General features: G+C 44.1%; 1 protein-coding gene across 4 annotated transcripts in view; it reads left to right on the top strand.

Moving 5' to 3' along the window:
- MAP3K20 (mitogen-activated protein kinase kinase kinase 20) overlaps window positions 1-13,097 on the top strand; it is a 100,532-nt gene extending 87,435 nt beyond the window's left edge. For 2 of the 4 annotated variants that reach the window (XM_066322813.1, XM_066322815.1), the window contains exons 17-20: window positions 1,958-2,074; window positions 3,599-3,673; window positions 4,705-4,855; window positions 9,150-10,102. In XM_066322813.1, coding sequence (XP_066178910.1) covers window positions 1,958-2,074; window positions 3,599-3,673; window positions 4,705-4,855; window positions 9,150-9,829 — 1,023 coding nt within the window. In that variant the 3' untranslated portion in view covers window positions 9,830-10,102. Of the gene's footprint in view, window positions 1-1,957; window positions 2,075-3,598; window positions 3,674-4,704; window positions 4,856-9,149; window positions 10,103-12,590; window positions 12,767-12,857 lie in introns of those variants that run through there. The other 2 variants (XR_010743999.1, XM_066322814.1) reach the window with 2 other exon arrangements.
- Window positions 13,098-13,226: the final 129 nt, after the last annotated feature.

Genomic DNA, 13,226 nt, shown 5'->3' with positions numbered 1-13,226 from the left:
CCTTATTTTTTTATTTTCTTGGCTCAGGTGTTTTTGTAAAACTTAGAAATGTCATCAAGCATTTTGTCTCTAACCTCAGGTTTGATTTGCAGTAGCATGAATCTCCTGCAAAAAATCTGGCAACAAGAACGTTGGGCAGGGAGAGGAGTACAGTCTGAGAGATGAGGAGGAGTCAGAGACAATTTGCTTTGCTGTTGCTGTTCTGTTTCAAAGCATTCCTCAGCCAATGTCAGGGCCGGTGCACAGTGCTGAACCTGCCTGGGACAGGACAGGCATTACCCTAGGTCAGCTCACAAATGTAAAAAACAGGACAGAAAAGAGATGCGCAAAGAGATACTGCCTGTGATAAGGAAATGGAGGCACAGGGTGACTCCAGCACCTGATCAGGTTGCACAGGAAACCAATAGCAGAACTGGAAACTGAACTTGGTGCTGCTGAGTTTTGGTTGGTGCCCTGACCACTGAACTGCAGTTCCCATCACTCAAACTCGCAAGACAAGGGCAGTGCAAAAACAAACTCACATGCCCTCTCTGCTTGTAAAATGTGAAAGCTTTCAAAAGGGACAGATGGACACACAGGGCCAAATGCTGTCATAAACATAATTTCCTGTTGCTGTTCAGAAAGATTATATTTCAGTTTTCTTTTAATTTGGAATTGCCAATTAAATGTGTGATGCAAAGCTTTGAGCTTTCTGAGAGCTGAGCTCCTGTGTTACATTTATGAGAGATGAAAGTGCAAACACCACAGATGTGGTGCAAATGACCTGTGCAAACAGATACTTTTTAGGCTGCTGTATATTTGTCTGTGCAAATAACTGTTTACCCAAGCCTGTGGCCCTAAGTGTCCATCTGTGTCCCCACTGCAAGTTTTTGCATTTTCTGAGCAAAAGCATGGTGAAGACTGCCTCCTGTGTGCACAGGGCTCACGCCTGCCTAACAGGTGGCATGTGGCAGACACAGACCCCTGAACTCCTACCATGTCTGGAGGAGCTCCTGTCTTTGTGAAGGGAAAGATTCCTTCCTTCCTGTATGGAGGTGGAGACACTCTGCTTCACTGGCAGAGTGATCCTTCGGGGGACTGATTTTTGGAGGAGCTCAGTGCACTGCACAGTATCCTGTCCCCAAAGCACCTGCCGAGCAGACCAGCGAATGTTGGCTGGTTTGCACCATGGACAGGCAGTCCCTGGCCACAGACACAAACCCCAGCTCCAGCACTCAGTCCATGTGGGATGTCCTGCAGAATTCTGCCAGCTGTCACTCTCTGCAGGCTCACACCTGTGCAAAGTGTGGGATGTTGGCCCTCTGTTCAGCTCAGGGGGTTGTTTAAGGTTACCTTTTATTGCTGTGGTTTATTAGACTCACCGTGATTATTTTCTTAGTTGAGCTTCTTTATAATTAATAATGCAATTGGAGGCAAGCAGAAGTTGAGAATGCTCAGTGCCTCGCTGGGCTCTAGTATCTCAAATAACTGAGCTGTAATAACAAGCTCATCCTTGTGCCCACTATTTGAGTGATTGCCTTGAAGGTGTTGCACAGACTTTGATCATTTATTCCTGGGTTCACGATGTCCTTGTGGCTGGCTGCCAGCACTGACTGTGACCCCAGGTGATGGCTCCCACCACTGCCCTGGGATGTGCAAAGCTCCCAAGCCACATGCTCCAGCAGCTGTCTGTCCAGGTGAGGCCATTCAGGGACACCACACCTGTCAAGGTGGCAGCTGCCTCACAGGGTGAGCTGAGAGAAGAAGGAATAGGACACTGTACTGCAAATATGCAAATCCTAAAATATGTATAGGTCCCTCAACTTTCTCGCTGGATTATTTTCTTCCTTCATATATTGAGGATTAGATTTTGGGTTGTTTCGGCTTTCAGTTTTGTTTCATTTTGGGCTTTGTTGTTGGGGTTTTTTTCCTATTTGTATTCTAACAATCCAGCATTCTTTTTTTTTATTATTCATAGGATTGTAAATGGAAAATGTACATGGAGATGGATGGGGATGAAATTGCAATAACCTACATAAAAGATGTGACATTCAACACTAACCTACCTGATGCAGAGATTTTAAAGATGACAAAGGTATTTACAGCCTTAAAGCTTTCATGAATTCACAGATCTCAAACAAAGACATTAAAATACCACAGCAGTCGACTTTTGTGCTTGCAGAAGCTCAATCTCTTGACAGCTTTTAAATAAAATGCACATTTTAAATAGAATTTTATCAAAATAGGAGTTAGGTATTTTGGTTCTCCTTTAAGCTGACAATAATGTTAACAATAGACAAATAAGAGAAGGAACTATTTTATATTTTCTTGTTTTAATTCTATGTTTTATCCTCTGAATTTATTACTCCTTTTAATGAAAAGAATGTTCAAAAAATTGCTTTATTTTTCAAGAGAAGAAACCAATTTAAATGTTCCACAAACTTTGTGTGATTTGTCTGGGGGGCTTTGTAGGATTTTTTCTCTCTTTAATTTTTTTTTTTTTAATATAGTTTTAGAACTTTTACCTGGTTCTAAAACTCTGTCTTTCATGCACCAGTGGATTGCAATGACTGAAACCCACTGCAGACAGTACAGCACTGAACATCTGCAATTCATTGTCACTGAGCATTTTACCCTGTGTCAGAACCTGCCTGTAAATATTTACCAGTAAGCATTTAGACTGATTTTCCCTAAGGAACAGAAGTTCTGTTGATGCAGAGGGCATTTTGTTAGCTATTATTTTAATTGTTTGTTTTTATTAATATGCTCCACTTGATAATAGCTAACAAAATAAATTTCTAACTGAAAAAAATATACAGCTTGATTGCCAATTAGAACTCTGCTCTAATGTGCACTGGTATAAACACCCAAACTCTTGAGTGCTTTTGACTGTGAATGTTTGGGAAAAAACTGGGGGGGAGGAAGCTTTTAGTCATTTTTTTAAGAGGGAAAAGTGAAAAGCATATTGTCAACAGTCAGAATTTTAAGGAAAATTTGATATAGGTGTATTGGCCAAAAAAGATTCTAATATTTAATTCATGGTAATACTATTTTTATAGTTAGTGATTTCTGGAAAAACACTTGTGATTATTTTTGTTGTTATTATTATTATGACTGTTGGTATTATTGTCATTAGTTTTCTGTCTAATTTTAATCTTGGACATTGCAATTTTTTCTTCAAAAAAAGCATACAGTTAAATAAACTAGATACAGTAACATTAACTTTTCACATACTTCAACATTTTTATATTTATCAAGGAATATCTCTGAGAATCTCTACATATTTGTTCTTCCTTTCCTCTGTAAATCTAGCAGAAGCAAAAGGGTACACACAAAAAATTGAAAAAGGTTTATGCCCCCTCCCCCGAAAACATTCCATGTTGTCTCATCTGCTGTGCATTATATATGGAAATCTCTTCTCAGTTTCTTTTTGTAAACCAGGAAGTAAATATTTCAAAAATATATTGCTTTGCCTCATAAAATTTTAAGAGAAGTATTGATGTTAACAGTATAGGAATGAATGAAAAGAAGCAAATGTTGTAAATCCCTTCTGGGTGATTTAGAAACTAGTCGAGAGATGAAGAGTTACCTTAGTAACTACCACCATGTTTTTTTCCAGCCACCATTTGTAATGGAGAAATGGATTGTGGGCATAGAAGAGCACCAGTCTGTAGAATGTGTTGTTACATATGAGGTAAGCTCTAAGAAACAAATAAAATAGTTGATCCAAGACAAAACCTACACAGGAGGTGTGGAAATAACATCCTCTGGCTTTGTTATATCCTATAATCAAGTTCTCAGCAGCCTGTAATTAGTTGTAAAATATAAACTTCAGAGCAAAAGCTGAATTAAGTTTACAGATACAATGGCCTCAGACTGCTGCTTGGGATGGCTCTTCTTCTCAAGGATGAAAGCTCCTTTTGCTTCAAGTGTAATGGTCAGTGTTGTTTGCATTACTTAAAGAGGCTGGTTTTTATCTTTTGAATGATGTGCTAATTAGGAGAGCAGAGGAGCAACAGGAGAAGAAAGAAAATGAGAAATCAAGAGTAAGGTAAAATAAAACCCAGAATACAATTTGATGTGATAGAAGTAAGCTTTGTAAAGAGTTTGCAGTTACTTACAACACTGATTTTATAAAGCCTAACTCTGTCTGTCAGAAGGTGGTTAATAAATGAGATTCCAGTTCTGTCCTGAACAAGCATTCAGGTGGTGATGGAATGATGGGGAAATCCTGGACCTTGCTTGCTTGTCTCAGAAGTGAAGAAGTGGTTTTCTTTCAGGCTGAAGTTTCTCACAGGAGTCATAGGTCCTTAACAGCAAACTGAGGGATACTCCTGGAAAATTTTGTTGGGGATCCAACTGCAAAAATACCTGCTTAGTCCTACCTCTTTTAGCAGAAAGCAGTGCACATTTGATGCTCATTAATAGAACTAGTAAAATGTATTTTTGTGTTTGTAGAGGAAGACCTTCAGATCTTTCCCCCACAGGGTACAAGAATTGAAGCTGTTATTCGCTACCACATTTTTAGCATAATCACAAGTGCCAGCCAAAATTATCTAGAGTCTAAAAATATTTGAGAACTAGCTAAGTGGTTTTGCAAAGCAGGCTCCGTATTGAAACAACTGCTGCCGCTCAGGCACTAGTGGAAGTTCCCTCATAGGGGAGCTTAGTGTGTTTGGTGTTGTGTTGTTACATCCTCATGCTTGTTCTCTCCCTCCTGAGCAGAGTGATGTTAGAGCTCCCAAAAGCACAAGGCACATCCAAGCTATCTGCTGGAGCAAGGTGAAAGCGCAGGACGAGGTTGAGGCAGTGCAGCTCTTGATACAGACCTCACTCCCCAATTCGGAGGGGAATTCACGGAGCAGATCTGACTCAGGTAAGAACACATGTGAACTTCATTGCTGACATGGGCAGGGTGTATGTGGGGAGAATGGCAAAATGTCAATGCACATGAACCACCCCACTCAGCTGGGTGTCACTGCAGATGTGCTGAGGGTGCACTCGATCCCTCTGTATGTATGAAGATAATAAATAACACTGGTCCCAGTATGGACCCCAAGGGACACCACTTGTCACTGATGTACATCAGGACTCTGAGCCACTGACCTCTGGATGCAACAATTCAACCAGTTCCTGATCCACCCAACAGTCTACCCATCAAATCCATCTCTGTCCAATTTAGAGAGAGGGATGTTGGAGGGAGATCGTGTTAAAGGCTTTACAGGAGTCCAGATAAATGACATCTGTAGCTCTTCCCTTGTCCACTGATGTTAAGATCAGGAAGCATTTTGCTCCCTTAGTCCTCATCCTGCTGTCCATTGACTTGATAGGTGTGGGAAGAGAGGCTGACATTGAAGATTGAGACAAAGTCTTTTCCGTATCTGTTGCTAACAGTTTTCCAGTGCTGTTTATTAGAGGGGTACACCTTCTTTGAATTTCTTGTTTTGTTAACATTGCTGAAACCCTTCATGTTATTCTTAGCATCCCTTGCCAGGTTCAGTTCCAGGTTTGTTTTGCCCTTTCTCACTATATCCCTATACAATCAAACTTCATGTCTATACTGTTCACAGACTACCTGTCCTTGTTTCCACTTCCTGTGCATTTGTTTCTTTCCCCTTACTTTGACCAGCAGTTCCCTACTCAGACACACCAGTCTCTCATCTTCTTTGCTCAATTTCTTGCTCCTGGAGAGCTCTTGCACTCTATGGAAGACTTCCTTAAAGATCTGTCAGCTCTATTACACTCCCTTGTCTCCAGGGAATCCTATTTACTATGTCCTTGAGGAGCTGGAAGTGTGTTTTCCTAAAATTCATGAGCCGAACTTTTCCTGACCCATGTCCCTCAGGACAATGCATGATCATTGCAGCCCAGGCTGCCTCCAGTCTTGATGTCTCTGATTAACTTGCTTATATTGGTGGCCATCAGATCCATTTTTCCCCCTGGCAGAGCTGCCTGTTACATGTCTGAAGGGTAAGGGAGATGCCCTGTATGCTCCTAGAGGAAGCAGGCTGGAAGCAGTCCATGGTGATAAGCTCAGACTCAACTGGAGTGCTTCAGCCACTCTTCCTCCCACCCTTAGCCATGCAGCACACAGCTTTGTATGGATGTTGTGCTTGGATAAAGGGCACCTCCTATTAAAGATGTGTGGGTGCTCTTGCTCTGGCCAGTGCTCTTGCAGGGGGACACACATACTGAGGCTGTGGCCTCAGTAGCTGCATGTGGGGTGGCAAAAAGATCCCTGTGGATGATACACTGCTTTGACAAGTACAAAACTTCCAGCCTGGCAGACAGAAATGCTCCTGACATCCTGCTCTGAGTAATTGTAGAAGTTTTCCCACTGCATTCTCCTTCCACAGCTCAGCTTGCCCATTTGAGCCAGCCCTGGCTCATCACTGTCTGACTTCTGGAATGGTGTTTCTTAGGCCTTCTGGGGCTTGATTTGTTCAGTGAGATATGTTTAATAATGCAGTGGGCTCTACAATGCAGTTTTCATTTCCTAATAAATTTATGCTGCTGATATATTCACACTTGTCTCAGTTGACTCTAGCACAGTTCTGCCTTTAAGGTCTGCTGTTGTTTTTGTAAAGGTGTTTCTTAGCCAAGCTGATTTTCTCTTAGAGTTCACAGTAGGGCTGCAGAAATGTTTGGGCTGAGATACCTGAGGAGCAATACAGGAGCTAGAACAAGATACTAGTGAGCAGAGGAAGAATTTCTCAATTTTGTACACTACTTGCGACTGTAGAAGGATGGCCCTGTGAATTGAGAGGTGCTAGATTTGGACTCCAGACACATCTAACATGGGTGTTCCTATTCCTAAGCAATTGTGATCCATTTGCAACACAATTACATTTTTAATGCAAATGAAACCTAGAGCATGTCCTAAAAGATACATCTTTACTCCAGATTAGCTTTGCAGATAGAGGTTACCCTGGTTTTGGGGAGATGAATCCTGCAGCCATACCAAGTGTGGTGTGTATCTTCACAGGTTGGCTCAGCTGCTGTAAGCCGAAATGGTTGCTTTTTTTTCAGTGAGTGGTGGGAGAGCTTGTCTGTCCCTTTGGCACACTGGAGGAGTTACATGGAAGCACTAATGTTTTGTCAGCAGCCAATTGAACAGGCACAGTTCAAAGGAGGCGTGTTACCAGCCAGCACGAAAGCTGTGCCTCAGCTCTAGCAAACCTTCTGGCCTGTCTTCTTTACCAGACCACCTATCCCAGGTTTAAAAGACCACCAAACCCAAGCACAAAGGTAAGGGTAATACCTGTCCAATAGGCTAAAATAAGCAGCAGTGAAGGTACTACCTGTGTGGCCTACCACAGAGAGCACGTCCAGTGTACAGAGTTGGTGGCTCAGGGACCACATGAGGGAGAAGCCCCCCAGCCTATGAGAGGCAGTCCCACAGGGCACACTGGGACCTCCTTGCTGAGCAACTGGATCCTGGGCTGGCAACTGCTGTTGGCTGTAGGGAGCAAGGACTGACCAGTCTAAAAGGGCCAAAAGCGTCAAAAGGGTTCAAGCAGATCAGCACTGTGCTGTCCCATAGCACATGTGATGGCCACCTGAGTGTTGACAACAAATGAAGACCCAAACTTGAATCCTTGAGCCTGCTGTTTCCAGGTTTATGAGGTCTGTGATTTACATCCACAGCCTTGGTAGGAGGGCATGGGGGAATGGCAGAGGCAATAGTGTCTAACAAGTTCATTTTGGCATGCATGTTCCTTTTGAAACCATGACTTTCAAGGAGGTTAAGAAGCAGAGGAGGCAATTCCCATCTGTCTTTCTGTGAAAGAAGGTTCACCTCTAAGTGCAGATGGAGCTATTTGTTGTGTCAGTGTCACATGCACTATGATAGGGAAGACAGTTTCCTTTTGACATACTTGACAATAAGTTGAAGTGATTTAAATCTCTTTGGATTCAAACAAAGTCTGGGGAAAAGAGGAGTGGAAGAGATCATCCATTACATTTTAACAGGAGCAATCCTAATGAGGACAGAGCTGCTATCCAGCTCCCACAAAACTCCCCATGGTCAATGAAGTGTTCCAGTGAGAAGCAGTGAGGGTTATGCTTTCCTGTTGGAACAATATTAGCAATCTTTAAGGACAAATCATTCAAATCTCTCTAGAACAAAATTATTTTAGCTGCTCCCCATGGGTCTTTGGCCAGAGCTGTGGCCTCAGATAAGAGGAATTCCTGTTCTCTGCTCTACCCACAAAGTAGCAAACCAGGCAGCCTTTGCAGTTCAAATGGAAAATTTACAGCTATTGTATTTGCTAAAGGCTTTCATGGAAACCACAGGACTGACTTTCAAAACCACTTCAGTGTGATCTCTGAAAGCTACAACTTTTGTTATGACCCCAGGGCTGTGACAGTAGGTGTAGAGGGAACTGTAATACCCTGAGTTGCTCACAGTTAAACACTGTCTGAGCCAGCCTGACTGAAGCCTAATGCCTCACCGGCTTTTCCACATACAGAGTTGGTTTTCTGCATGAAGCTGGATGCAAAGTGGATTGAATTCTGAATTTGTAGTAGCAATAACAACTGAAGTAGCTCTGGTGTTTATGGTGTGTAGCAGTTTGAAAAGAAATTGGAGCCAGAGGAGGTGAATGTAGCTGCTGCAGCTGGGATTTGCACTGGCTCTGCACTGCTTCCTCTCTGTGCTGGGCTGCGAACAGCACGGCTGTGCCAGATGGGAGAGATGCAGCTGGAGTGCAAGGCTGCAGCAGTACTGGTACCTTGGGGTGACCTCTGTGCCAGCTCCAGAGGTCTCCAGGCTCTTTGGTAATGAAAGCTGAGGAGAAATCTACTGAGGTTGACAAGAGCATCACAGAGCATGTTTAAAACCAGGATGGGTTCAAAACACCAGGAGGCACTTGGAAGTGGGAACCCACCTGAACAGTCAAGTGGATGCCTCCGTAACTGCCTTCTAGTCTAAGCTCCATAGTCTGCAGTGGCATCAGAAATATCTGTATATCACTTGCTATTTAAAAAGCCCAACATTATGTTCAACCATAACGTTGAACATAACTCAAATCCAGGACTATTTGCTGCACGGCGGGGAGGGGAAGGGTGGCTTGAGGTTCTTCCGAGAGAAACCCTGGTACCAGGTTAAACCTGAGAGCAGTTTTCCATCAATTCCCAGACAGCTGACTCTGTTTCCGTTTCCTTGCCAGGCACTGACAGTCAGTGGATGGAGACCCTGCGCATGCACCAGATAGCAAAAGCCATTTCTCTCCAGCATGGCCACCCCCACAGCCCGACCACGGTGACTCAGTACCTGCCCTACCTTCGCAGCCAGGACTCCTACGCCGCTGCCGTCAGGAGGACGCGCGCTCCTGTCACCCACCAGTTCACATCCATCAGCCACTCGAGGAACTCCTCTCCCCTGTCACACAGTTTGATGAGAAACCTTTCCAATCTGCACTTGAACTCAAAGGGTAGCAGCGCCTCCAGCACGGCCTCTGACACCCCTTCAGAGAGGGACAGGTCTGGTGGCCAGGGCAGAAGCGCCTCGCACAGCGCTCCCTCCCGCAGCTCCTCGGACGGGCGGCGCAGCGGGACCAGCTCCCCGGTGCCCCCTCGGCACTCGGCAGGACCCAGCAGGACTCCTTTGCCAGCGGCCCCCCCGGCTTCCCAGCACCGCAGGTACCCCCGCGCCCCTCCGCAGCCCACGGCCATCCCTGGCATGCCCCCACAGGGTGACAGCGAACCCAGGAGGGGCGACGGGGACAGCAGAGCCAGCGAGGGCGGGTGGATAAAGGTGCAGCACGCAAGGAAACCCCACAGGCAGGCCGCCGGCAAGCCGGGAAAGGAAAGAGCCAGGGGGAGCTGGCGGGGCCGGAGGATGTTCTGAGAGGAATTTGGCCCTTTATTTACCTGAACGTTCAACCTAGAGAAGATACGCCTGCTCCTATTTAATTTACTGCACCGAAGCCGGTACCCACCTGGCTGGGGCCTGCCAGTGGACAGGGAGAGCTGCCACCTCTCCTGTCACTGTCAGCACCAAGGGATTTGGTTTTCTTCCCTCTGTTTGGCTGCTCGTGTTCTCAGCTGACTGGATATCCACTCACTTGCTTAATATTTCAAAAATAAAATCCGTAAGGCACAGCCAGGTGCCACAATGAAAGGCTCTCTGTTTCATCCTTAGGAGAGTTGTGCTGTTACCTCTCTCCTCACCTCACTTTGCCTCTAGATGCTGAGCAGGGTCTTCTCACCCCTTATCTAGTCTGCTTCTGCCAGGGCTCTAGGAAGAGGTAGTATTTTTATCAGACCAGCACAGCCTGAAAAAAAGGGGAATGAAGACATTTTTCTTTAGGTCCACTTTAGTAGCTTCACTTCTTCCCTTTCAGTTTGCCATCCCTTGTCAGGGATTTCTTACTTTGTTCCTTATTAAAAGTCCCAACATTAGCTATCCAACATTACTGAGCACACTCTGTCATGTACACAGTTGTCTTAATCAGGAGAATCAAAAACTAGGGTTTATTCTTTTTGGGGAAAAAAATTAAAATAGAGTGAGAAGAAGGCATTACCTTTGTCATAGTTACAACTAACTCCACTGAGGTCTATGATAATATTTATCCCTGGGCAGCTAGTATTTTTTAATTGAATTTTTAAATGTGGCCAGACTCTGTCACTTTTGTCTTTCAGTATTCAGGTAGCAAAGACAAGGTCAGCAAAGTTTCTGATTAATGTGGTCTTTAGCTCTGCTGAGAACAAAGACACAGCTTAGACTCAGTTGGCATCAGAAAGTTTCTTCGTGGCCTTTTCACTCCAAGTTGATTTCACACAATTAAAAAGGAGAAAAAAAGATTTGGGTTTCACAAGATGCAAGAGAGAGAAAAAGGAAGAAACAGATAAAGGAAGCTGAACCCAAAGCAATGCATGGTACCCTCTGAAAGCCAGGGAACTGTAAATTAGAGATGCCTTTGAACAGGGTGTTGCACACCACCCATCCCAGGTGGTACTTGCTGGCACACCATTGTGAGTGATGCTGGAGCTGCTGGCATGTCACCTGCTCAGGGTGAGGGGGAGACCACCAAACCCTGTCACTGGATGTTCTAAAGGACGTGTAAATTCCCTGCTCCACACAAAGGCCACTCCTGTGGGTACATGCAACTCTCCTTTGATTGCTACCACCCCCTCGGTGGGGGCTCAGTCCTGGGGTGAGTTTCCAAAACCTACCAGAGTGAACTGGGACTCACATTTCATGAATTCAGGACAGGGTCCACCAAAACCTATGGAGCACAAATGACACCAGGTGTCAGGAACTAGATCTCTGTCACTCAAGTGCCTTTTCCTCTGACTACAGTTAAGAGCAGAAAAAAATAGAAGCTTTACCTTGAAGTGAATTCAGCTGCCTGTGATGTTCTGTTGTAACAAAGTTTGCCATTTTCTTGTGGCTTCAAACTGGCTGAAAGCTAGTTAGTTACCCAGCTTCTGGCCCCGGTTTACTGAGCCTGACAATTAATTTGGGGGACATGCACAATCTAGCACTGGATGTTTCTCTGTCACAACTTAGCAGGGGACTGGGATTTTGTCTAGGTTGGGGATCCTTCCCTGATACTTCTTGCCATGACCAAAATGGGCTGGAAGATACCAACTAATAGTAACTGTACCTGAGAGTATTTGCTAGAAATGTGCTTGTGTTATTAAAATTTGGATATGCATTTCAGAAATCACAGTTGGGCCCCCATAAATCCTAATAAAGAAATTGCAAGAGTTTGGAAAGGCAGCTTTCTCTTCTAGGGTGATCAGGATGGTGGTATAGTTGTACAAGCCTGAGACACTGTGGGCTGGTGGTGGCAATTCAAGATTTATCAGCTGCCTGTGGTTCTTTGTCAAGATGTCCAGCAGGATTCCTCTGCTGTTTGTAAGCTATTTAATGCTGTGCCTAATTTTAATCTGCAATGTACTGTTTGTCCACATCTGTTGTATTAAAGTGTTCATTAGCATTTAAAGAAGGAGCGGATGGTATTGATCATGCCCATTAAAATTAAACAATCATGCATTAGTGACTGATTAGAAATCCTTTTGCTGTACCAGCATTGCTGGTGAAAGCAACAGTGAGTGAACTCGTAACAAAAAAAATAGCAAGATTTAGTTTTCCGTCTTGTTTTTATCACTTTTAATGTGGCCAGTCCTCTTAGTGATAATTCATTATTTAAAAAAATTGCTTATATTTTCACACACACACCCAATACTTTACAAAGCTGAGCCCTTTTTTTCTTATTTTACTAACATGCAGCTAGAAGACTATGCATAGCCATGTGTAAAATCAGACTGTCTTGGGCAACTATGCCTCAGGAAATGCTCTTTGGAAAGGAGCCATGTTATGTTCACTTAGGGTTTTCTTACAAGGCTGTTAAAGGCAACCATATTTAAGTACCAGTATGTCTAGATTTGTATGCCAGGAGCTGGACACACTGCCCTCCATCCACACACTTGGCAGTGCTGCAGTTCCCTCCATGGCTGACTCTGCAAGTGGCACAAAATACCACTGCTGTAGAGCTGCCCCTTGGTTTCTTGGCTTTTCTTTCTCTTGGGCTCCATATCTCCATGCCTGGATGTTGATGTTTTCTTAATCCCCAAAAGGTACCTGCATTTTCCTCTTACAGGGTTTAAAATGCTCTGAACTATAAGAAGCGAGCTCTGAGATGCCTGCTGGAAGGGATGATGAAAAATAGCAAAGAACTCATGAAGGCAGATTCAGAACTGGACATCCAAAGTGAGTGAGTATTTGCATCCAATTGAAAGAATGTTTACAAAATCAGATGCAAATTTTCCTTTTTTTTTTTTTTTTTTTTTTTTTTTTTTTTTTTTTTTTTTTTTAATGGGAGACTTGCTGTCAGAGCTTACACAGAGTCTTTCTGTTCATTCAGCAGCATTTTGCTCTGGATCTTGTGGGAATCCCAAGAGCTGCCCCACTCTCTCTGGATGCCAGACATCAGCAGCAAAGTTTCAGGGTGATCAGCAGCATCTCTTCCCAGCAATTGGTTCTTGACCCTGCTGGTGGGTTGTGAGGGAGAAAGCAGTGCTCAGGTCAGACAGGAAGAGCAGGTTAACTTTAGCATCATGTTCCTTGCTTTCCTGAAATTTTACAGGCCTTACCTCCACAGGTGATGTCTTCATAGCATGGGTAAAAAGGCTTCTTTTTCTGCCAACAAGGCATGTGGTTCAATGGGAACAACAGGAGGATGGATAGCAGTCACCAGTGAGGGTAGCAATCATTCTTGTTCAGCTCAGTGGCCCAG

The sequence above is a fragment of the Sylvia atricapilla genome, chromosome 7 (assembly GCF_009819655.1).
Source record: "Sylvia atricapilla isolate bSylAtr1 chromosome 7, bSylAtr1.pri, whole genome shotgun sequence".
NCBI lineage: Eukaryota > Metazoa > Chordata > Aves > Passeriformes > Sylviidae > Sylvia > Sylvia atricapilla.
This window is presented reverse-complemented; position numbering and strand designations above follow the sequence as displayed.